Source organism: Ischnura elegans, chromosome 3, assembly GCF_921293095.1.
Source record: "Ischnura elegans chromosome 3, ioIscEleg1.1, whole genome shotgun sequence".
Taxonomy (NCBI): Eukaryota; Metazoa; Arthropoda; class Insecta; order Odonata; family Coenagrionidae; genus Ischnura; species Ischnura elegans.
In genome coordinates this window covers 95,898,203-95,921,277 of record NC_060248.1, presented here as the reverse complement: position 1 = coordinate 95,921,277, position 23,075 = coordinate 95,898,203, and the positions used below count along the sequence as shown (strand labels likewise).

Genomic DNA, 23,075 nt, shown 5'->3' with positions numbered 1-23,075 from the left:
CGATAGTGGCGCTGCGTAGTGTAGTTTTCGCTGCACTGTTGCCTCTCGAGGAGTTGCCTTGAAAAACGGGGATGACGTCAGGCGACCATAGCTGCCATCTTATATAGTATTTTAAGGGCGAGGGACTTGAATATTGCTGGGCATCTTAATCGACTTTCTTCTCATCCATCCTTGTGCAGTTTTCTTTTTTAAGTGAATAATTTTGTTCTCTGTGTATCGGGCCAATGGCTGAAACCGATAAGTTGAATATTGACAGTATTATAGCACGGCTGTTAGAAGGTAAAATGTTTGTTGTCGTTGACCGTTGCGAAACACTGGTACTAAAAAAATTGTCCCATTACCGTCTTAACTTGCCGACTTTATAATATTTTAAGACATAATCACTTAGAAATATCTTGCTTCTCTCGTTTCGCAAGGTACAATTGTTAATAATCTTAGATAAGGTCCAAGTTAATGCGTTGAATGTCCTTGTGTGGAAATTATAACGTTGTAAAGTTATTAGATATATTGTAAATTCTTTTAAATATAAGTTTGTAGTGTAGTTTGTGTAATTAAAACCTATCTTATTACTTATAGTCCGTGGAGCAAGACCAGGAAAGAATGTCCAGTTAACAGAAAGTGAAATACGAGGCCTGTGTTTGAAGTCCCGTGAAATTTTCCTTTCTCAGCCAATATTATTAGAATTAGAGGCCCCGCTTAAAATATGTGGTGAGTAATTAACTTTTTTCACATCAGAGCCCTGCAGCGAGTCTGCATTGGCTGTAATGAGTTGTTTATCATGTTAAAATTCTTAACTGCATGCTACTCATGGTTAGATAACGGTCATTGAAATGATTTGGGTGTAGTGAGTGGTCTAAATTTCATGAAGTGTGTACTATAGGATTATTTTATTTGAAAAGGATGAGTTTCACTATGACTCTCCTTAAATTTGACACCATTAGGAGGACATGTTCTTTGTCTTTAGCCTTTTAGTTTAATTCTCCGTCACTTGTCCAGTTTTTAGTAGTTACAGTTAGTGGTTAGGTTCCTAATTCGGAATATATCTTGTGGAATTCAATGTTTACATCCATTAGTGATATTCTTGTATGTAATTAGTGGTATTCATTTGACCAAGGAGATAGGATGCTTCCGGCGCCACCCACCATTGGGTTATTTGTCTGTATTATTTGTTTGACGACTTAACATTTATAGTTGAAATATATATCTGGTATGCAGTTTTTTTTTATTTTAAGTTGAATGGTGCCTGGTACCCCTGGTATGGGGGACTTCCCGGTATAGTGTATTTATCATATACAGTTTTTACAGTTAATTTTGATTCTACCTTAATCGATATCCATTCCTAATTGAGGATTTATGATCATCGTTTGCCTGTATTTCATCCCTACTGCTGGTGCTAGAGATGTCCTTGGTTTCCTTCCCTTTGGAGGGAGCGATTGAGTGCCAATTAATCGTCCCCCTTGGTCGCGGAATAGGAGGCCGTTCCAGTTGATTCGTGCTCTAGCCTTCATAGTATGGGATGCACTGCCTCCGTGTGTGGCATGAACTTCTGCAATTCATGTAGCGGGTGTATTTGGGTCAGTGGAAGAAGATGCCTGTAGCTTGTGGCGGTGTGGTGACGTTGCTGTGTCACGTGACGTACTAAGTGCCACCAGGCGCGTTCTTCAGGGAGGAGGGGATTTGCCGATACGCTGCGTCGGAATGGTTAGGGGCTGAGCGCGGGCGAGGTCGGTGTACTTGGGAGCTTGGGCTACGGCACCGCCGACCAACTCGAGAATTTACCCGCGGAAATACATGCGCAAGGTCTGTCGGCTTGTGGCGGGTGATACCTGACAGTTTACTTTCACGCGTATGAACTTGAAAGTTTTATTTGTGTGACAATATCAGTTCCGCAATTTGCACTCGCTGCTCTAATTGCGCGCGGGTGTTTATTGAAACAAATTTCTTTCATTTGCTTCCTTTTCATACTAATTTTTTCGTGGTCTAGCCGGTTATTATTTTGGACTTCTCGATTCATCTTCTGACGGTTTCTCCTATCGATTGCTAGGGCCTCATCCTTAACATTTAAATATATTGATTGGAGGAATAGACTTTCCTGTGTGATAGCTGGCGGTTTGGCTCGGTATTTCGCCAGGATTTATGACGGCGGTAAATTCTTTCTCAGATCTCGTGTGCCGCCCAGTCGAAGTGTCTTTGTCGTGGCTGTGCAAACCAAAGATAAGCAAAATTCTCCTCTGATGTGGAGTTTATGTGGGCGAGCAACCCTATTAGTAAACGGTGCGGCAATAATTTTGTATTTTATATCGGATTTTCGAAAGTTATCTCCTATTTTTCAGCCGTTATGAGGGAGAGAAAGAAAATTGATGGCTCGTGTTCAGGCAACGCATATAAGGTTTTCGGGGATTGAAGTCTTTGGAAGCCTTTTTTCCTGTTGATTGTTGGTTACAGGCTGTTATTACTTCCAAGTACTTTGTTTAGTAGAAGCTCGAACTCTGATGTTTTTTCATTGGTTACGCCTTCGAATGGGTGGCGCTTGACATTCCCTTGCCCTTCCCCCATAAATGCCCCGAATCCAGGGCCGTCAGAAGTGGAGCAGAATCAGTTTAACACTCGTATATGCATTAAGTGGATCCTTAATTAATGGTTGATATTAACCCGTTACTGAGGCGATTGCAATTTTGATATTTTCCTCTACGTGTAATTATTTTACTATATCATGTGTAACGTGAAATCCCATGTGAAGAGAAGTCGATAATCCAACCGTGCCCCCTTTTCACCATTGACGTCAGTCTTCAAATTGGGCCTCTTGAACAGCAGATCGAAAATTCCTGTAAGCACTCCGGGAGACGAGCCTTTGCGCGGCACCCTTTTTAACAATCACCTCTTTATTTATCCGAGTGTCCGTGGAATTTATGTAATTACTGTAGAAGTAGACCTATCCATACTCATTATTTCAAAGGGTAGTCTGTAGGCATCAGAGGAAGATGAATGCATTGTCACGACATCGCTTGTGTTTGGAAAATGCAGTATGGCCTTTGAACTTGATATATTTGATTATAAATTTATATTTTATTTACTACCCATTTCTGTAATTTCGCGAATTTTGCCCGTGAAGCTCTTACTATCAATGAAAATGGCGGAGGAAATTGTAATAAATTTGCCCTGGATTGTGAATAATCCCACCGAGGTGCGTAATTCACGATCTGCTTACATCTACATAATACCCTGCGAGCCACCTCTTGGGTGTTCGACTTAGTTGACAAGCGAGGACCACCGTAGTTTGTATCACCAAGTAGTCTCTTCTCGCTGATAGTTAGATATTCCTGATAAGGCTTTTCTGTAGTAGTCTGAAAGGTTTTAGTCTCTGTCGTTAGGAATGCATTGCAACGGGCCTGTATTTAAAGTATTTTCCCTTTCGGGGATTGGCGGGAGGATATGTATTAGCCCCATCGAGCACTTCCTTGTTTCCATATCCCTCTGTGCGTGATGTCACTGCAACTTTATTTAAGAAGGCGTAGTTGGCACTCGCTTACGTTCGGTCTGGGGACGTCTTGAGTATCGTCCGCCGATGAGGTAAAAAGGGTGAGGAATAGCCATAGTGGCCCAAGGCCAGCATCTGGCTAAAAGTAGGCGATATCAAAAGGGTGGCGTGAAGCAAATGGTGCCGAGCTTCCAAAGCTTTGACGGACCGATTTTCGTTTCGTAATGGGATGCGTGATAGGTGCATGTGTCTTGCTGGCTTCACCTTGCACGCCAAGGTTTCCCTGTAACTAATCGTGCACATTTCTTGCTGCGCTTTCACATGATGCTTGTGTACTTGCCTCATAACATTAGCAGGTTACCTTGCTTGATGAACGAATGTTTGTTTCTATTCGAAGCCTAAAATAAGACTTCATTGCTCTTGAGCTAGATAATTAATTTAGGCCCAAAATAACGCCGTCGAAAGAGAGATGCCCTATAAAAACGCGAGGAAAGTTATGGATGCGTCATCGGCCATCCATTTTCCGTCATTTTGCTTCAAACCAGGCTAAGTGGCTGTATTTCCTTCTGCTATAGTTGCCACTTCGTTTGGTCTCCCAAGTTAATTGCCCAAGTTATCGTTTATGGGTGTAATTTGAACTGCATCTCCGGTTTACCATTCCAATACTCAAAGGATTGGTCACGAAAATACGTCGTACCGCAGCAAAATACTTAGAATGGTAGAAGAGCTTGAGAAAATGTTGGTAATACCTGACCGCTAGCTTTCATCATTATGGTTTTCGATTGTGCGCCACTTAATGATTTCTTCTGATATGAATTTCTCCTCCATCCAATTTTCTATCGCGCAAATTTCCTTTCAGGATTTCAATGATCTCTTTCGTTCGTCGACTTGTTTAAAATCCGAGTGCTTTGATTTTTATTGTTTATATTTATAACCATTAGTTTTCCCTTCTATCGACACCATTGTGTTTGTCTATTATGCGTTATCTGGCTTTAAATAATTGTGTTCATATTGACGACGTAGCTACATAGAGGAAAACGCCCACAAGATAACAAAAACCTCACTTTAGCATGCCGCCCTTACAGTGCCCACTAGCTTTAATTATGAGATAACCTGACTTCGTGTTGTGGTGGCCATTGGCAATTTATTAACTGCACCTTAGCGTGATCCGCGGCTTGGTGTGGGAGAGCCGTCATAGTAAAAAGGCGATACTCCACTGTTTACTACTACTACCAATTTCGCACCCCACCGCATTGCGTATGCGATGTGGAAGGGAGTAAAGTGTTGGTTGCTAAGCGACCAAGCGGAGAGGACAGTGATCCCGAGGCGAATTCGGGCCTCCCCCGCGACGTCCCGTGTTGTTTTCGCACCGGCGAAGACTCAAGATAGGTAGGTTTTTGGGAAGATACGCCCCCACCACAATCGCGTATTTACACCGTCGTCGGGGGCGTGAGAGTACGAAACGAGATGCTCCCGCGAATTGACCTCCCTAGATTATTGACGCAAGGACATTTCCCCACGGTTTGTGTATTCATTCCGAGTGAACGCGCCATGTTCCGGTGCGTGTTGTGTATATATAATATTTTCGAGATCTTAATTTCGTGTAGCTGATTAGTGTGAGCCTCGGTTCGTCGTAACTGTTCTCTCAAGATATCCGTTCGCGTAGGAAAAACGGTAGGCTCTGAGGAAACGTGCGTTCCGCGCTTCTCTTCCGTAGATTTATCTGCCTCTCTCTTACTCCCTTCCCCTCATCGCTTGCCTCGACTTCCCCTTCGCTGTCGACGCCGCCCCTCTCCCCCTCAAACTTCTGCTCTTTCCCAAGGTCGAGGCTGTGGGGGCTCAGCAGGTTTTTGGCTTTGGGCCAGGATCAATAAATGTGTATAAATGCCTACCACGAGCTTCTTGCTTTGAGGCATTTGACTTCCTGCTGTTTGTACCAAATTAGCGTAGTCTGTTCTTTCCCTGTAGAAGTTAGCCGCGCCATCACTCTCCTTGATAAATTCACGCCCATTGAGCGCCGATTCCGGCGTCTTTCGCCGTCGTAATAAATTTCCGTCGCACATTCATGTTCCCCCTTAATGCTTGGGGCGGTGGATGCTGAGATGTAACTTTGCTCGCCGCAGCTTAATGATATATTATGCATTTGTATGTGAATTTAACGTTTACATTTGTAGATTCAGTTAGTAATCACATACTTAAGTAATACGGTTTGATGTCTGACTTCCGTCCATTTAAATTGCTAACTTGATTGGAGGGTCGTGATATCTCGCAATCAACTTACGTATGAAGTAGCTCATTTGTCAGTCATTGCATATGAGACAAGTGGGGGTAACCGTTTATTATTTATGCGTAGGCATTTATCTGGTTTATGGTTGACCATGCGGTATTAAGGCTCTATTGAGCCAGTTTGTTTACATTTTCATTGGCAAAGTAGTGTCCATTTAATTGTTACCTCATATGTCCAAATAAATGTTTTAATCATAAAATATTGAATAACAAATAACTTCCTAATACTGTTGGCAAAGATATTTTTTGAGAATTATTAAAAATGCTGAGGCGGCCAAAGAAAATAATACCGGTGCTTAAATATCAACATGTTAATTGTGACTGAGGTTGTTGCGAGTAAGATTGGTGGGTAGTAGTTTTTTCTTTAGTATCTCATCAAGTCTTTTAGTTTAAAAATGATTTTACCAATCTTTACCATAATGGAAATTCAAAAAGTTTGTTGATACATATTTTTGATGTTACAATGGTACAATGATGCCAAACGATGTAATCTTTCTTGGATGGTATCCCTCTCCAAACAGAAATTTCAAAGGCAAATTAAATTAACTACATGTTGATTTGGTGGATGGAGTGTTAGGCTTAAGAGTTTTTGGTTCAAGTACAGGTGAAGCTGTCCTCAACCAAAAGTTATTTTGTGGGATGCTTTACATCAGAATTTTATGAAAATAATATATGATGGTTAAGTTACTGGACCCGCAACTTGTTAGTGTTAATATTTACTTGTCCATGATTAGGTTGGGGTTGAATTAAACCTTCCGTATAAAAAATCACTTAAATGAAATGCCTTAGTGATTTCAATTTGTATATCCTTCTGGTCTTTCAATGGTCTCATTCTAGTTTGTCAAGTTTATATGCTCCATGGTTGGGTATTATTGACATGGTTAGGTGCTGTGATGGAATTTTTTACGAGAATATAATAGTAGACGTAGAAGACACTAATTTCCAAATAAACTGAATTATTTTCTCTTTAGCACTATAATTTACACCTAGAATGTGACATTATTTACTTTGCTGTTAGTCCCTTGTTTCTTGCTGTATAGGTTTTTGAAAAATATTGGTAAACACTGTATAAGTTTTGGTATGGACTGGGAAAAGTGAGATCTGGGAGGCAATTTGGGAGAAATAATCATTTTTTGTGACTCAGAGAATTGTAGATACGGAGAGAAAATTGCATTCAGTCAATTATTTCTTCATTATCTTGGCAAACCATAATAGGTCGTGTAATTGAAAACCAACTCGTGGTTTACTAATGAAGTATTGTCTAGAAAGGGTTAGCAGTATTGAAAGGGTAGAAAATATGAAGAATTTTGGAATGATTGAGGAAATGATTACATTTATAAGTAATCGAGTTTTAGTGGCATGGGAAATCTGTTTCTCTTTTATGTCTTTCAAATTAATGCCCAGTATACAAGTAGGTATGCATCTCCAGTGCTTAGTCAGGCATTTTAAGTAACACCTTTTTGCAAGAGATACTTCATCACGTTCCCAAATAATTCTTATTCTTAAATTTTAGAAAAAATGAATGCTAATTAAAATCCATGATAATAATTTATTTTTGTAAGATAGGCAACCGTTTTTGTAACTTATTTCATAGAATAAAAGTGCATATGTCGGTTTTGCTCACTACCTTCATTTTTGCCTTGCAAACAAAAAGATAAATTGTGACTGTATGGTCCAGTATTCCAGTTCTTACTTTGAATAAGTAATAAAAGCGTGGCTGAAAGTAAGTCATGCAAAAAACCATTTAACTTCCGTTGAATTCCAATTCATATAATTGTTGACTTAACTCAATTCATTGGAAATGCCAATTTGTTTTCATAGATATATAGGTCTTTGTAGTGAGCATAAATTACTAGTAAATTCTAATTAAAATACATTACAAGCAATTTAAAGAGAGAATTACAAGGGTTTTTAATACAGTGCTTGGATGAAGTTTAAATTATAAATAAAGTTTGATGAAAGAAGTATCAGAAGAAAGCATTTTTATGAATGCAGAGGCACAACAAACTGTCCTTATATGTTTTTGCAGGTCCACTTGTCCCTGTTAGAGTGCCATTGACTTATATACAATAAATGACCTTTACTTTTTTTTATTCTTTTGTAATTTATGATATCCACTATAATCAGTCATGGAAGTTAAATACTGATAGCTCTTAAAGATGAGACAATATGAAGGATTGATTACTGTTATGGCTTAATCTTGTTTAAGTTGTAACCTAGTTATTTGTAATTGTATTTCAAAATTTTTGAGTAAATTTTAATTTTGTGAAATACAGTATATTTCATTCAAATTTCATCAGTACTCAAGTGTAAATAATGCAAAGAAGTAAAGCATGTAATTTATCTTCTATGCACGAAACATTGCTTCAATCCTACCAATGCATTCTTGAGCCCTCTTCAGGCTGATATGTCTCAAGATTTTTCATTGGCTCATATGATTTTTCAATGCAGTCGACAATTAGATGAAGTAACAGCAGTGATAAGGTGATCATGGCATGATGACTTTGCCTTTTATGATACCTCAATTCCACCCAAAATTATTGGGAAACATGAGGGCTATTGACCACCATTGACACTATCACATTTACATGAAAAGGTTTCCAAAAATACAAGAGTTAGCTAAAGAAAAGTGAGGAGCTTACATCTAGTAGTTGTGAAATTGTGGTAAAGTTGTTATCAAATTTCAATTATTATATATTCTGCAGTATAAGATGACTCCCAATTTTTCCTGTTACGAAATAGATTTTGAGCAATACATACCGTTTAGGACTTCCTCTCTTCCAAAGCACACCAAATGTAAAGCAGTGCCCATGCTGCTTTCTTGGTTGGTCTTTTCTTGTATGGTTGCTGCATACTGGGTAGATGCAGGTGTTCCTGTTTTTGAGCTCCCTACGGCAGCCACATGTTCTGTAATCTGGCGTGGAAGTTTGAAAATTGGCTCTATGAGATCAGACACATCGTATATAGTGGTCCTTAACTTTTGAAAAGATTTTTCTGGGTCAACAATAGTCTTATACACTTGAATATACTAAAGTTTATAATATACACCTCGTATTATGAACTGTAAATGCAATAAATTTAATTATGTAATCATTGACCATTGTTATTCAGCTTTTGTCGATAAACTAGCTCATTGTACTTGAGTGTTAATGCACAACATCCATTTCTAAGCTTGAAGAGTGGGAGTGGATCATCTCTTGAAGTTTAGTCCATCTCATTTGCTAAATTTAAGTGCTTATTATTCAGCTATGGGTGGTCAATTGAAGCCTTAGAAATAAGAGGTGATGCTGTATAGGCTGTTGTTTATGTAATTCTTTTTCTCTTTTTTATGTGTTTTGCTAATTACACTTTCTTTCCTCAGGTGATATTCATGGACAGTACTACGACTTGCTTAGGCTCTTTGAATATGGTGGCTTCCCTCCAGAATCAAATTATTTGTTTTTGGGAGACTATGTCGATCGAGGGAAACAATCTCTAGAAACGATATGTCTTTTATTGGCATATAAGATCAAATATCCAGAGAACTTTTTCCTTCTTCGAGGTAATCATGAGTGTGCTAGCATCAACAGGATATACGGTTTTTATGATGAGTGTAAGTATTCACTTTTTGGTTCTCTTAATTTTTTACTTATGTTGTGCTAGTTATTAATGAAGGAGGTAGTTCTGTAATCCTATGATTTTTGTTGGTATACTGTCACTAATAGTCTCCTTCGACTTACAAGGCCAAAATTATTTTTGGAAGTTCACTTGGGGATGAGAATACATTAAACGGGTGTTCATGTGGAGGGGCTCCACTTCAGAGTGTATCACTCCTGTATGTCTAGGGGTTTTGTACCTGTGAGTTTTCTAGAGCCTTGCCTAATAATGCTGTTATATGTGTCACTGACTTATGGAGTACAGGGAATTAGGAAAATTTTGGGGGATCGGGTTGGTGTGGTGGCTTCCCACCCGGCAGGCTCAGGTTCAAATCCCAGCAGTGGCAGAGAATTTTCAAAGACTGCCTGATCCCTGCTTGAGTGTTGTGTGGAGGATATTTCAAGCGCAACACTCCGTCCATCGGATGGGACGTTAAGCCATGGTCCCCTTGGCGCCTTTCGTTAAGAGCTGGCTAATGCCGACGCCGGGTTTCTCTCCACCCTTCCTTCCATACCCTACCCTCATGGTGCAAATGACCTCAGCTGTCGGTCGCCTCCTCCAAATACCATACCATAATTAGGAAAATTTTGGAGAAAAGAAATGTATTTTGGGGCAAAAGCAAAGGAAACTGTTGAGTAATGATTGTTTATAGTCTGTTGCAACAAGTGTGGTCATTCAAATTTATTGAAGATTATTAATATGATGTGAAGAGGCTGGGATCTGGTTTATTTGGTGTCTCTTTCATGACAGATCATGATGATTTAGAAAATTGCTGAGGAAATGGAAATTGTGTGTCTAAAGTCACTTTGTTATTGTGATGTTTTTAGATATCATGTTAACCGATACTGCTTTGGCCATATCAATTTACTTGAGTGTGTCTATTCCAATGTCCTTCAGTTCCCTGCGATGAGTTGCTACCTACATTTTCTATATCCTAGAGACTTGTTGTGGGGTTGTTTCTTACAGTAAATTTTCCATCACTTCCCTTGATTTTGTTCCATCCAATTCACACTCAAAAAAAGAAGAGGACCCTAATGAGACTTAAGAAATCATACCTCACATCCTGTGTTTGATAGTTGTATCATGCGAGAAACAGCAATTTTTAATAATTCAAGTTGATGAAGCATTTTGCAAAGCCATCTCTTCAGTTTGAAATGTCTGGCGATTGATGTTTACGTGGAGTATGTTTACTGTGATGGCTTAATCGTGTAGGTTGTTCAAGAGCACTTTTCTCTTATCAAATGTTTTGAATAGTTATTAGCTATCATCTTCCTATCATTCAGTTAGTGGAACATTGTTGTTCTCTCTACTACACTTTGAAGAATTGCAGCTGTGTAGTAGTAACTAACAAATTCCATATTTGTGAAAATTTTTAAAATTTGGGCATTACACTAAGTTAGCAGAACAAATTGTTAGAAATTGTACTATAATTGTTGATAGTATGGAGCAGATATCTTCCATAGAGAATGAGCTATGCATATTAACATTTTTTTTACACCTTTTAAAGTATTATACACAACAGTGACTTTCAAAAGAATTGGGATTGCTGTTCTTTGAGTTTTAATTGTTGTCACATGTAATAACAAGCTACAGTCCGGCCGGTGAGAGTTGTCCGATGACAGCACTAAAAAAGGGGCGGAGAACCCTATGTCAGCACGGTTTGGAGTCAATCACTGCCCCCCATATGCACCTCACACCTTGCCTTGTCATACAACGTTGTCAAATGCATATGAAGCACCAAAATTAGCCTGAAACATCAAAACAAGCTCATTCTTTGAATCAACAAAAACTAGGGATTCTGCCTTTGGGTCCATCATGCTCTTTGTCCCTTCAGGCTCCTTTCTTCACGGAAGCCTTTTGTTTACATGTGAGGTGAGCATTTCTCTTTCTGACCTGGCAACTTCCCCCTACCCCAACTAGACCTTTCTACCTGTTATTGGACAACTCCAGGTGCTAGCCGGACTATAAATCTTTGAGAATGCGTACTCAGTCCACTTATCCAAAAGCTTACGAAAAATTTTCATTATGGCCTGATAATAACTGCTGTTTCAGTAATTTGTAATTAGTCATTCTTATTCAAATATTTCATGCAAGTTATGGGTTGCTGAGGTTGGAATCTTGTTCATGATGTTCTTCTTATTAAGAATTGAAAAATTCAATTTTTTTAAATGAAGAACTTTCTTTTTACAAGAATCCATTCAAGAATAGGAAGCTGAAATCAGATTGGTGATTCACTTACAGCTTTTACACCAATGTTTTTACTTCAATGTTATCACTATCTTCAATGCTTGTGCTTATCTTAAATAAATCAATGTAACAAAAACACTCCTAACCTCCCATTTTATTTTTTTCGGTGTGAAATATTTTTTGCAACTACTGGTTATGTTGGAGACTCTTAATTAGTGACTCTTTTTATTTTTTTTAGGTAAACGAAGGTATAACATAAAATTATGGAAGACATTCACGGACTGTTTCAACTGCTTGCCAGTTGCTGCCATTGTAGATGAGAAGATTTTCTGCTGCCATGGTGGTTTGAGCCCAGATCTACAGTCAATGGAACAGATTAGGCGTATAATGCGCCCTACTGATGTACCTGATCAAGGTCTCCTTTGTGACCTTCTCTGGTCTGACCCTGACAAGGTAAAGTCTCGATTATTTACTTGATGTGAAGCATCAAAATTGGTTAGAATTTATCATAGCTGATGCCTGAAATGCAGCACTAAATAATTTTATGGTACTGCCATTGCTTTGCTAGTATTTGTATAGCATTTTTCGTTACATTATGATATGCATGTATGTTATTCAGGTGCATAATTGTACGAGGTGTGTCAGTAAAGCATCCAACCTGGGTTCACATCTCTGCGTTGGGGCTTTTTTTTGTCATTCAGGCTGTGGCATCCTTCAAAATACTGTATAAGCGCGTGTAAGAGGCACACAGTTTTTCCCAGAAATTGCTGCCTAAAATGAGGGTGCGCCTCTTACACAAACCTCTTATCTTCCTCTCCTCCCTTTCCCCGGTCGCAAGCCCAAGAGGAACTGAGTGGCCTTGGTTTTCAGCATGAGTCAGTCACCTAAAAACCAAGGTCAAAAACAAGCAGGAGGCAGGGGAGTTTCTCCCTTAGTGATGTATTTTTAAAATGCTCCTGTTTGCTTTTCTTACTTGTAATCATCCCGCCGTCACGTCGACACCTCAGAGGTGTACATGGAAAAGATTGCAAAGGGTTTTTCACTCCTGAGGGTGGGCTAAATTTATTGCCACTGGGTGGGCATCCCGCGGCATTTATACTGCAATTAGTAATTGCGTATCAAACGTAGAGAAACGCGCAGTTTTGAAGGACAATACCTGTTCATAGTCAACATCTGCCTTGCCAAGTAATTTCAATTAACCTTGGGGCCTGATTTTTCAAAATTCATCTTCAGATGCTATTATAAGGGTTATTGCAATTGAAAATTATATTCGTGTCAAAACTGCTGTTTAAAAAATTCAAACGAGTATGTATGTTGTTGGACTAAAAGGCGGATAGAAGAAATTGTAAATGCTTATAAGTGAAGAGCGCTGAAGGAGAGGTATAGGGGAAGGAGTGCGCTCCCTCCGCCTTTCACGCAACTAGACTACGGGCAAAGGAGAAAGGGAAGAACACGTCCAATATTGCATGTGACGTCTTTGCCTTCAAAGCAAAGGGGTGGAGACGCAGGAATGTGATGTACGCAGTTTGAGTTGCCAGTCCGTCTTGAATTGTTTGAATGCGCTCATGCTATGCTTGTTTCTTCCAAAATTATGCTGTTTGGACTATTTTGAATATTAGTAGCCTTGTTGTAACTAAATCTTTGTGTCAATAAATAAGAGCTTAAAAAACTTAAATGCTGTCAGATATGCATCACGTTAGGTCTCATTCTGTCTAATGAACCTCGTGGCAGTCATACAATCATACAATTGCTGAAAGCTATCGAGATATCTTAGAGCTCAGTAGGTGACTCACCTAGCATTTGGGCTCCAGAAACTGGGAGAATTGCAGCTGGGAGACCGAATAAGGTCAGTTGGTGAGACGGGGTAGGGATGAAACAAGTTTCAATTGTTTCCGCATAACTTGATATTTTTCTTTGAGGCAAGTGATTTATGGCCTCTGGGTTCTCGGAAAGGAAAAAAAAATGTCAGAGGCATGGGCTGATGGAAGGCTGGGGGTGATTTTGTGAAATCTATGCTGTGTTATTATCTTACGGTGGTGAGATTCCCCAATTGTTGTCCAATCCCTGGGGAAGATTCACCCTATGTGCCTGACGTGTTTTGCTTTAAAATGCAATACTCCTACGAGAGCTTTTTTAAAAATTGTTTTTGAGTAGGACAAGCATCGTAGTGCAATGGCGTATGCAAAGAGAGGATCGGAACTCTTTCTACTCCCTCATATGGGACGTTGCATTCACGAAAGCATTGATTGAAAATTTTGGATTCAGATTCAATTTCTTCGACGAATTCGGATCCGAAGTACCTTAAGGTGAAGGGCATTATTCGTGGATATTTGGATCCCAGGTATCCTATCCGACCGTCTCTAGTAAGCATCATAAGGTTAAGACAACAAGTGAATAACTACTCGTCTCCGAGCACCATACATATCGTGTAAATTTAGCTGATAAACGCCACGTGAATTATTAGTAATGAAAGTGGAAATTTTGATATAAGTCTACAACACCGCGCGATAGGATTAAAAAAAATATCGAAAAGTTTTTTTTCCTTTAGCTCCGATGCTCAAAATAGGGGTGCGCCTCTTACACGAGCTTATACGGTAGTCCTCATTTAATTGATCCACGTGCTCCCAGCTTAAAGCAGTCCTTGAATACAGATTTTGCATTGGCCTTCAGCTTGTGCATTGCATTACTCGGAATTGTGTCGATTTCACCAACTGCTTCCGTTTGAGCACCCTACTTATTTTGGAAACATTCAAAAGTTGCAGGGAGCTGTGTTGGGACTGAATGGAGGCTGGCAAAGATGTACAATTTTGTGTTTCACCAAATTGCTGCCCAAGGTTCAATGAATGCACTGGCATGATATAGTGGTGAAGAAGCCATTTACTGCTTGACCAGAAAAGATTTCTTCTCAGGGCATGGCACAATCTTTTAAGGACTAACCTAATATTCTTTGTTGATTGTCAGACTTTTTGGAGCAAATTCATAGTGCACAGCACACTCACAATCGAAAAAAATAATTGGCATTGACCAGTGGCGGATACAGATGGGGGGCGCGCGCCCCTCCCTTGCGGGTCCGCCTGTATTGCCGAACATTGCAAAACCACAATTGTAGCTTCTTTATATCATAAGATGGCATTGTCTTTTACATGTTTATAATCACTTTAAATAAAATTTTCATATACTTTGCCTATGACTTGATCATATTTTATTACGGTAAAAGTAAAGACAACTCAAGATATGTTGCGCCCCCCCCTTGAGTTTTTTCTGTATCCGCCACTGGCATTGACTTGACATTGCTCCTGCTTTTTGACATACTTTTTTCAGCAGTGGTTCGTTTGAATGCTTCCACTGTGAAGATGTTTACTAGTTTCAAGATCGTGAACATAAACTCATGATTCATCTTCAGTATTAAGTTTCTTAATGAAATTTTCATCATCACTAACCATTTCCAAGATGTCCAGGCTGATTTCAGGGCCAAGTTCTTTCTGCTTTTTTCACTCATCTGATTCATTCCCAAAATCTTGTTCAAAATTTCCTTAACAGTAATTTTCCGTATTCCTTGATAATTTTGTAGTTCACCAACAGATTATCATCTTCAATCTCAAGTTGCACACACGCGATATTTTCCTGTGTTACTGTCAGCTATAGTTGGCCAGAACGAGGGTCACTGTCTACAGTTGTCCAACCATTTTTAAACTGCCTTCACCACTCCTTCATCTGTTTTTTGCGCATACTTTCATCCCTCTTCTGTATCATTTCAATCACCTCTATAAACTCGTACTGACATTCAAGGATAAGTTGATGCAAATTCATTGATCTGTTCTTTCTGCCATTTTGAGCCATAAACAAACGTGAGAAACAGAAAAACATGGTGGACATACAAACCCTCTGCGAGCAACCCTAGACATCCTGCCAATAACTATGCATTCAGGGAGTTCATGAGGGACTACTGGCTACGCTTATACCCCACAGAAGCAGCTCAAGTGCTCTGGTGTGAAGATTCGAATGCAGGTTGGATACTTTTTGGGCACACCTCATATGCAGAATTGTTGACAAAGTTGACTGTGTTTCCATAAAAGTACATACAGATTGATATGTATGCAATTTTTCCCATTCAGATAAATATAATATTACAGTAAAACCTCATTACATTGTTATGAAGGGGACCAAAATTTGGGCAATTTGATGTATGGAGGTTCACTGTAGAGGTTTCAGTGATAGGCACCATTTTTTCATATTCTTCGGAAATGAATGCACTACTGTCTGTTAAACCATTATATTTATGTGTTTAAACAAACATGCGTGCTTTAATGAACATACATTTATTATTTAATAATAACAGAAAGCTAGCAATATGGCATGATTTTTACCATGATTTGAGAGAGAGCGATGTGATCTCTCTTAATTCAACTGTCACTTAAAATGATTAGGATACCTTTTTTCTTATTTACTGTTAGGTATGCTTTCATATGGAACAAAATGGCCACAACTAATGATAAATGTGAAAATTACAACATAATAAAGATGTATTAGATAAAAAATGGGTGAAACATTTATCGCTGATAATGTCATGCCATGTACGTAATCGCAGCTGCATTAATGGTCTTTAGTTGTCTCAGTACGATTTGCGGAGTTAGTTAGGATGTCTCGGGGGTATCTCCTTGGTATGATAAATGGAGGTTTTACAAGATAAAGAGGTTCACTACAAAGAGGTTTGCCCATAAATTTACGTGTAAATCTGACAGGACCGCAGGGGTGGTATGAAGTATGGAGGTTTATGATTTAAAGAGGTTCACTACATAGAGGATTTACTGTATCTATAAAACATAATTTTTAATCATTTAAGGCACCGGTTATTGGACATGTCGACATACATGGCAGATTATGCCACCAGCAGTGAGAGCTCACCAATCATGAAATAAGGCTTTGATTATTTGAGAGATATAGTTATAATTTGTATGAAGGGGATGAGATATGTAGCTTGGAGATAGATAGCATTGAATTCTTCGATGTTTACACTGAAAGAAGTCTTCATGAAACAGAAAATTGTATATCTTACTTAAACTGCTACCGCATTTTACTATTATGCATCTGCCAATCTATAACCTAATTTTTCCTATAGTTTGTTGATAACAGCATTTAGATATTTTGGATCATCTGTGGTATTCATCTGACGTTTCATGTGAGGTGATTACATCCATGTGTTCTACTTCTTTTCTGTCCATATTCCATCTGTGGTGACCTGTATTCCTGTAGAATCTCAATAAGCCCTGTGGAGACATCAGCGATGATGGCGTGTCGCAATCTGATGGGATGTGGCTGTATGCCCCTGTGTTGTCTCTTCTTTATCAACTTACCATCATATGCCTCCCAGCAGCCATTTCATCGATTACACCATCGCATGCCAGAGTTCAGACACCCTGACCCAATTTGAAGCCCTCTGGTCCTACCTGATCACCTATCAAACTGACCATCCTGGGGCAGTTCACATCTAGCTTCTGAGCCTTTTTTATACATTCTGCTCATGCATAGAAAGTGAGATGCTGTAAAGATGTAATTATTCTTATTGAGATAATTATATTCAAAAGCAAGCATGTTGTTGGCTTGGTTGCTTGTAAACCAATGACAAAATGCACTGTTCATAATCATTTTCAAGCATATTCTTGATTTAGTGGCAAGCCTAAGATTTTTGGAGCTGAGGGAAAGATAATGTTTCTCAGCACTTGGTTTTTCCCTGACCAACTGAAATTAAGGGTAGGCCCTGCATACCGCATTGCTTAATTTTAATTTAGCTGGAAGATTCCATTTCCTCATGCTCAACAGTCTTCGACCCACCCATGATTGCAAAGGTATTGGAAAATGATGATTTGGAGGGGAAAATTAGATACGTTTTGCCAGCTTATTTAATAGGAAATCGCATATGCTCATCCAAAAGTGTATGCATTTTATTGTTTTAATGTGTGCCTTTTGTTCTTTTACAAATATACTTATGGAAAATTATTTCAGATAATATCCGATAACATTTGCCACTAAGTCAGGAATGCTGTTACATTATCATTAAAAATAGAAATGTTTAAAGTAGAGGTGTAATATTTTCTAAGGATAACTATTTTGTTGTCCTTGGTTGGTGCTAGAGGTTTGGCAAGATGCGCAAAGAATGTATCTTGAGAAACTAGCCAAAGGAGATCTGTTTAAGGCATTTTATTTACTATTAACTTTTTTCCCATTGGGAAGGAGAACTGTTTGAAATTGATTTGCATGGTGACCTTATTTCTTGTAGCTCAGAATGAAAACTACGATTTTATTAAGGATAATGTATATGGTTACCTTGTGTGTAGATATTTCGGGACTTACGTTTAGACTCCAACCCCTTGTTGTCTGGGTAAATGGTTTTATATTTGCTTAAATTGAATGTGAGCTTTTTGTCTTAAAATTTCATCTTTCATTTGCTTATAATCACATGCATGTATGCATAAGTTATAATAGTCCATTTTGGTGATGCTGTTCATAGGATTTTTTTATTTTTACTATTTTCTTCCTTTCTTATGGTGGTTTTCTGTTTTGAAGCATATATAAAAATATGATGGGAGGTTCTTTACCTGTTTTTCATAGATTTTTAAAACTCTTTTTCTTCCATCAGGACACAACTGGTTGGGGTGAAAATGACAGAGGTGTATCATTCACATTTGGGGCTGAAGTGGTTGGAAAATTCCTGCATAAACATGACTTTGACCTCATATGCCGAGCACATCAGGTAATAACTTTTTGGTCTCTTTTTCTGTTTAGTTTTATACCAGAAGTAACAAATGCTGAAAACTTACTCTTCCAGTTACATTTAACTGGCTCCTTTGCTGTGACATTTAATTTTCATTTGGATAATTTCTTCATCATCATAGTAGGTGAAGTATCTAATCACTGTTTGGTGCAGCACTCCTCTCTACTCTCCAATCAGTCATTCTTCTGCATTTACATCCACATTCTCTTTTTCTTGTCCAATGTATCTCATTTGAGGCCTTCCTTTGCTGTTCTTCCTTTCCACTTGTTTCGTCTTCATCAGGCTATCATATTAATTAAAATCTCCTGGCGTACGTGGTTAAATGGTTTTGTCTTCTTGGGGTAGTCTGCAAACTTCTCTTTTTTCTCACCCTTGATCTCTCTGGTTCTATTTATGCCCATGCTTCACTTCCATTGAGGAGCATGTTCCAGTTTTAAGTTCTGATGATTTGTTAACTTACCCATGTGATTATTTTACCTGATTTATGGAGGGCCTTCCTTTGTGGAATGACTTATTTGCTTGTGCCATTCTTATTTTTGTCTTGCTTCATGCACTGCTGAGTGTGCAGCTTCCCTGGAAAAAGAACTTTCAGTATTGGGCTTCCTCTCTCCTACTGTTCTCTGATTTGATAGTTTTTATATTTGAAGTGGAAACTGGCCATTGCTGTTTCCGTATTAATTGGGACTTCTGTAATTCCTTCTTTGCTTCAACTATGGCTGCTTTATAATCAGCTAATCATACATTTTTTCACTAGGGTATTTGCTACTGGAGCCCATTCTTTGATGTCATTGATGGTTTTCTTAATGTAGGCATAAGTTAAGGGGGACCCTCTCACTCTTTTCCTTGTTGTTGCTGCTTCGCAGATATGCTCCTTCTCTGCACAAATCTCGAATTTAGTTTGTCAATTATGTTTTTGGAATTTTGTCCATTATCAAAAATATCAAATCATTCTTGCAGTTATACTTTTTCTCAATTATTGTCTGGCCATCATAATGGCACATGGCTGCTGCTAATCAGTGAAATTCTTTCGTACCAAATTGATTAGGTGGGGTGAAGTACTCTGCAAAGGAAATTTGCCAGCTATTGATTACATCAGGTGTTAGTGTCATCGTTTTTCCTTACTTAACTGAGAAAAAATCATCAAATTATGACAGTTTGTTTTTAATTGTATTGACAAGTAACTTAATAATTCCATCACTTGTAATCAATTCCATGTAATGTTAGTAAGCCATGATGTGTTATGAACTTTTTTCATTGAAATTTAATTATACATCTACAACTGTACGGATGAATGGATAATATTTAGATAACCTCTTTAATTGCGATGGTGGTTGGCGTAACATGGTGAAACTCCTTCATGATGCACAAAGGTTAAGAAAACACTTAGCTGTTTCACAAAATAAAATATATTGCGACCGGTTTCGATACAGCGTATCATCATCTGGCCAGATGATGATACGCTGTATCGAAACCGGTCGCAATATATTTTATTTTGTGAAACAGCTAAGTGTTTTCTTAACCTTTGTGTACCTCTTTAATTATTTGACTGAGTTCTTCGCTGTCAACTTCGTGATGAATTGTACCATATTTGCATGATCTAAGATGAGTTTTTTCCCCCTCCCATCTCCTGCATATAAGGGGGTGTCTTACTATCTGATATAAAATTCTCAGCTTCAATTGTGAGTTGCATAATATGAATCATGCATATCTAAGGTTACCCAAAGATTGCTTTTCAACTGGCATTTTAAGTAGCAGCACCACAATTTGAATTATTGTTAGGGATGTTCAAGTAGTCTAATCACCAAATGCCTGAATAATGAGCTTTTAAACTATTCAATATTCTATGCACAAAGTTATCAACTATTTGAATTACGAAGTCACAGCATAGATGGTCCGTGAATCTCTTCGAATCCAAAGAAAATGGTTGGGTCTTACATAAAGGTTTGCACAATTGGTTGGTTCAATTCTTTACTCGATAGTTTTTGGAAAACTTATCATTGAAATTAAGCCCTAAAATATGTAAAATGCTAATGCCTCCACCTGAACAACACTAAGAAGGATGTATGTAAACATTCAAATGCGCGAGTGATTAGCTGTTCCTTTTCTGACTCCCTGTTGCATGATGAAATTCACGTTTTACATATTCCTATTATAAAGTGATTGTCAATTTTTTTATTTTTAAGTTTTTCCATAAACTTAGTGAAGCATTACTAATGATATAACCTTCAATATATATATATAATAAAAATACAAAAGAATTGTGGTACTCAATGCGTGCAAGTTTAATGTAATCATGGGTAATACTTGTGTCAGGATTTAGAATTTAGTTGAAAAAAAGTTTATTTTCATGGGAATAAATTAAATAATGTATGCGTGGGTGAAGGAGAGGTGGTGTTTTATCTGAGGGAGTTCATGCAATTTACATGTAGCTCTTTTTAAATTTTGTTTGTTTTTGCAAACACAACCATTTTATTGAAGTTAATGTTGCCATTTTGTATACCTTCTGGCATTGCCTTTACTTAAGGGAGTGAAGATACACTCATTTTAACATGTGGGGTTAAAGTACCTAGGGCCAAAGGTGTGATGTTTACATATCATTAGCAATATGCTTGGCATAACATAACTGGTGCCTGGTTTGAAACTTGTATGGCTAAGTGTGTCAATCTTGATGAATTGTTCTATTGAAAATGTGGTGGGAATAATAAGGGCTATGAACCAAATAAAAATTGATTAAGATCAGCTTTGGTCAGCTGGCCACACTCTTTTGTGCATAAAAGCCAGTGATGAAAGAAACCATGATACATGAATCCTGATATTTTAGTCACCAAGTCTGAGGCTTTTTGCACTTATTTTTTATTTGTAATTGCATACATGTATTCTTGAATGTGTTACATTGGTTTCATTTTTTTCTACAGGTTGTTGAAGATGGCTATGAATTCTTTGCTAAAAGGCAATTGGTCACCTTATTTTCTGCCCCCAATTACTGTGGCGAGTTCGATAATGCTGGAGCAATGATGTCTGTGGATGAAACATTAATGTGCTCCTTTCAAATCTTGAAGGTAATGGAAAATCTTTTACCTTAATTTTACTTTTTTTAAAGTGTAGCCAAGGATGAATGAAACCATGAGATATGATTTACTTTGATTTATATGTATTATTGAGTCACCAAGTCTGAGGCTTTTAGCATTTATTGTAAGATTTGAAATGTGTGGAAACTAATTGTTCTAATTGAGATAATTTGATTTTCCCTGCAGCCTGCTGACAAGAGGAAATTTACATACGGTGGTTTGAATTCTGGAAGACCAGTGACTCCACCTCGTGGAGGAACCAACAAAAACAAGAAGAAGTGAGGTGAAATGTGACTCATTCAGTGTTTGGTGGATTTGAAGACCAAAGTGGAACATGGAAGTGCATTGTTCCTAGCATCCTCCTTGCACAGTTTCCCATTACACTTCTCTGACCTTCAACTTTCTACCCTTGCCCTTAGACCCTGTTTTCGCCCAGCGAAGGTCTTTATTCTAATAAGGTCAAGGAGGATGGGGACGATTGGGGAAATGCAACGCCTCAAGAGATGCATTAGATGGATTATTTGGACCAGATATCCCTGGAAAGCTTCAGGGTTAACTGTAACAATCTCTCTTATTTCTTGAAAGAGGGAGTTTCAAAACCAACATTATTGTATTACTGGTGAAAAAGTGAATGACTGGTGATTTCTTATTCATTTTTGTATCCTTTTTGAAAGCCTCTGGGTGAATTGTGTCTGCACATTTCCTAGATGGGGAAAAGTCATCTTGGTGTCGGTAGACCTCTGCATTAGTGTTTTCCCTTAAGCTGGATTCATCAGATTTCAACGTCACAAAACATGGAGATGTGGAATTGTAAATTATCCCTGTCATTCCAATTTGGTCTTTACAACCTGTCTTACAAGAAGAGGAAAGCTTTGGAGAAATATATTCTTTCCTTGAGGAATTGAATTAAGTAGAATGCAATGAATATGTCACGAAAATTTCATGTTAGAAATTTTAGCACTTGTTCACGATATTTTAATCTGCTATCTTTGTGTTAATGTGGTAGTGTCGGAGGTAAAGTGACACGTATCTTTATTCACCAAAGTATGGCTAATGTAATTTATGCATCATTGCTATCAAAATGATCTATTCCTCGAAAGCTCTTTGTTCAACCTACCATGAAGTTACTGCTGGTGTGTTAAACTTAATAACCTCTTGCTAATATTCTGTCATAGTGAGTAGTATTGCTGGGGAATAAGTGAATTTTGCATCCATCCATTATTAAGCCGTTAAGTTTATTACGCATTCTTTTTCACTTCCTCTCCAGCTGTACTACTTGATTACAAAAGAAAAAAAGAGGATAAATGTAAATAATGATTAGCATAGGTAATAACAAGCCACTTCACAATGTTAAGAATGTACTTTTAGGCGCCAAATAAACATTTCCCAGTGACATGTATGTTTTATTTATCCTTATTTATAATTAAGTATGGGTGCTGTCCAATGAGGGGTACATTTATGAGAAAATTCTCCGGCTAAGGTTTGAAAACATTTTGACTCGTGTCAGCAGTGTCTTGGATTTCCAACCCGACCTTTTCAGCACAATCTTTCATGTGTGTGTTTATGAAGGTATTCCTTATGTTACTGTTGAGGAGGACATTTCAAAATGGTACATCAAGAGGGAATCGATCTGAAAACTGCAAATGCC

The 23,075-nt window shown here is 38.1% G+C and overlaps 1 protein-coding gene and 1 long non-coding RNA gene across 2 annotated transcripts; one reads left to right on the top strand and one right to left on the bottom strand.

Annotated features, from left to right (window-relative positions):
- The first annotated feature begins 53 nt into the window (after nucleotides 1-53).
- Nucleotides 54-22,820, top strand: LOC124156180 (serine/threonine-protein phosphatase alpha-2 isoform). The gene is made up of 7 exons (XM_046530556.1): nucleotides 54-279; nucleotides 577-708; nucleotides 9,126-9,356; nucleotides 11,826-12,040; nucleotides 18,225-18,338; nucleotides 21,275-21,418; nucleotides 21,614-22,820. Exons 1-7 carry the CDS (start codon nucleotides 225-227, stop codon nucleotides 21,707-21,709), a joined length of 987 nt encoding a protein of 328 aa, XP_046386512.1. The 5' UTR covers nucleotides 54-224; the 3' UTR covers nucleotides 21,710-22,820.
- LOC124156182 lies at nucleotides 18,735-21,268 on the bottom strand. The gene is made up of 2 exons (XR_006864282.1): nucleotides 19,890-21,268; nucleotides 18,735-19,670 (listed from the first exon to the last, which is right to left on the bottom strand). It is a non-coding gene; the product is annotated as an uncharacterized LOC124156182 (long non-coding RNA).
- Nucleotides 22,821-23,075: the final 255 nt, after the last annotated feature.

Bases quoted from the DNA above. Each gene is read 5' to 3' on its own strand.
- LOC124156180 (XM_046530556.1), top strand. From the start codon at position 225: ATGGCTGAAACCGATAAGTTGAATATTGACAGTATTATAGCACGGCTG. The intron at 709-9,125 runs GTGAGTAATTAA...TTCTTTCCTCAG, and splicing joins GGCCCCGCTTAAAATATGTG to GTGATATTCATGGACAGTAC. The intron at 9,357-11,825 runs GTAAGTATTCAC...TATTTTTTTTAG, and splicing joins ATACGGTTTTTATGATGAGT to GTAAACGAAGGTATAACATA.